Consider the following 2777-nt stretch of genomic DNA (forward strand, 5'->3'; position numbering starts at 1 on the left):
TGCAAGCCAAGTTTGTGGCAATATTTGACTGATCTCTAACTTAGCCATGACTCATGGCATGATGTGATGACCATGTTGGTTATCCATGCATGCAGCCACATATATTGATATCATTAATCAAATTAAATTTTTTTTGGGGTAAAAATTAATCAAATTAATTGATTATTAGTAGCCCATATCACAGCTTTTTTCCAAATAACCACATATTAGTGATTAATTAAGGTTGACATATGCCATGGTCGATTTCTAGTGCAATCTCATTTTTACTAACTAAAACAATACTTAAACACAACTACCCATCAACCTAGGAACTCTTTAATAAGAAAGAAGAGTTAGTATTCTTTAGTTTTAATTGGTAGATAGAGGGACTCTCATGTGTATAAGGGGCAGTAGGCTAGTTAGTAGCCAATGTGGAATTATTCTCCTAACATTCCTCACATGTGTGACAATACATACTACGAACACATGGGTACGATGAAAATCCGCTTTGATACCATGTAAAGTTTTCATCCAAAAGTTCGAATTGGTAGGTGGAGCGACTCTCAAGTGTATAAGGGGCTATAAATTGGTTAGTAGCCAATGTGAGAATATTCTCCCAACATTGTCTATACGTGTGGCAATACGTACTACGGACATGTGGATACGGTGAAAATCTGCTCTAATACCATGTAAAGTTTTCATCCAAAAGTTCAAACTAGTAGGTGGAGGCGTGAAGCGACTCCCATGTGTAAGGGGTTGTAGGTTAGTTAGTAGCCGATATGGGGTTATTCTCCCAACATTTCCTCGCACGTGTAGTAATACGTATTGCGGACACACGAATACGGTAAAAATCCGCTCTAATACAATGTAAAGTTTTCATCTAAAAGTTCGAACTGATAGATGGAGTGGGAGGACTCCCAAATGTAACAGGGGTTGTAGGTTAGTTGGTAACCGATGTGAGACTATTCTCCCAACACATTCAAAATTATGTTATAAATGATTTATGATCATTATTCTATAAACCCAATTGAGTTACATATACATATCATCTCTATATCATATAAAATTTACCCTAATAAGCTGAAACCTAGAAGGTAAAAATGACAATCAACTACTTGTCTTCAATTAAAGTAAACAGTAAAAGGGCATTGAATTGTTGCAGAGTTAAAGTAGCAAATCATCCATCATGACTCCTAATAACAACCCCTATTTTTTTACTCTCTCATGTAACTTGAACCCAAAACATATCAACTTACACTGCAGTAATAAATGTCTGTAATTACACACACACACGCTTGTCATGGTCTTTTGCAGAGAAAGAGAGAGAGAGAGAGAGAGAGAGAGGACAATACTATAGCCATTAATATTTGACTAGCTTCCTAAATAATATACACAAAAATGATTCAGAGATATTCAAATTAATTAAAGGGAAAAAGATCTCTGAACTTGGAAGACTATATCTTCCTCCACAATCTCCTCATCAATTTTTAATGAAGAAGAAGAAGAAGAAGAAGAAGAGGAAGAAGCAGTTTCAGCTAACCCAACAAGCAAATCAACAAAGGCAGCAACAATAAAACCATGGGTTTTCGTACCATTAACCCTCAAATACCAACAAAGCAATTGTTCTAAACATTCCAAATCTTTCAATCCATGAGCTTCCACCATTTCCTCCATTGATGTTCTAAAATCCACATATGGGTCTTTCGATTCCATAGCCAACACTAAACTCTCTTTGAATGGAAACCCACCAGCTTTAGCTTCTTCTAATATCGAATTTGAATCTCCTGGTTCAAAAAATAACCTCTCAGATCGTAACCCACGAATCACTGTCTCAATCCATTCCCCTCCTCCTGAAACCTCTGACTCTGTTGAGAAGCTTGCTGACTCGGACGAGTTAGTGAACATTGACGATTCCGGTGTTGTGACTACATCTCCGGCATCAATGTAAACTGAGTTAACCGTCTTGAATATGTTATCTTCAACTCGGAAAGAGAAAGTCTTTGGCTGCTGCTGACAAGAAGGCCATGACCATGAAGAAGCAGAGGAAGCAGAGGAAGAAGAAATACTTGTGTCTTTGGTGCTCTTGAAAAGAGAGGGCAAGAGCTTCTTCATCTTTGGTCTCTGAGGCACTTCTTCCCTTGTTGAGTTGAGTGGCTGGGATTTCTCTTCTCTTAAATGAATGGGTGGGTGATGGGTCTACTACCTTTGGATTTGTGAGACTGTTGTGCTTTGCTGTGACATTAATGGAGGTCAGAGTAGTTGCAGGACAGGATTTTTAAGGAGAGAGGGGATGGAATAGGGAGTGGTGGGGGGTCTCTCTCTTTCTCTCTTGTTTGTGTTGTTTAAATTGCAGGATTCTAGAATTCAATGTTATTCAATGTTCCATTTTTGAATAATTTATTACAATTCTTACTGTTAAATTTAAAACCATTTTTTACAAAATACTCCCTCTTGGTTAACTACTATTAATTTTAAAACCATTTTTTTTTTTCAAACTTCATTCTTTGTCACATACAACAAAGGTTTTTAGTAATCCGGCTCGGCCAATATCGATACGATATCGATCCAGATTGACCTGTATCAGTTCAGATCGAAAGGTTTTATCTGTGTTATTTACATTTTTACCCTTGGTCAGTATCTGGGGATCGGTATCGATTTCTACCAATACCAATACAAATTGACCAATAAGAATAGAGGTGCAAGTTTGGCCATGTCGGTCAAACCCACCCTGAGCCCAAACAAGGCCTGGACTGAGATAATTTGGCTCCAAGAGCGCGTCAGGGCTTAAAATTTCTAAC

At 37.6% G+C, this 2777-nt stretch overlaps 1 protein-coding gene across 1 annotated transcript; it reads right to left on the minus strand.

The window, feature by feature from the left end:
* Nucleotides 1-1401: 1401 nt before the first annotated feature.
* On the minus strand, nt 1402-2091 carry LOC122672380 (transcription repressor OFP13-like). Its single transcript, XM_043869865.1, has one exon. It carries the CDS (start codon nt 2089-2091, stop codon nt 1402-1404), a length of 690 nt encoding a protein of 229 aa, XP_043725800.1.
* Between the last annotated feature and the right edge of the window lie 686 nt (nt 2092-2777).

This window comes from Telopea speciosissima, chromosome 8 (assembly GCF_018873765.1).
Source record: "Telopea speciosissima isolate NSW1024214 ecotype Mountain lineage chromosome 8, Tspe_v1, whole genome shotgun sequence".
NCBI lineage: Eukaryota > Viridiplantae > Streptophyta > Magnoliopsida > Proteales > Proteaceae > Telopea > Telopea speciosissima.

Coding starts and splice junctions, on each gene's coding strand:
- LOC122672380 (XM_043869865.1), bottom strand. CDS start 2,091: ATGAAGAAGCTCTTGCCCTCTCTTTTCAAGAGCACCAAAGACACAAGT.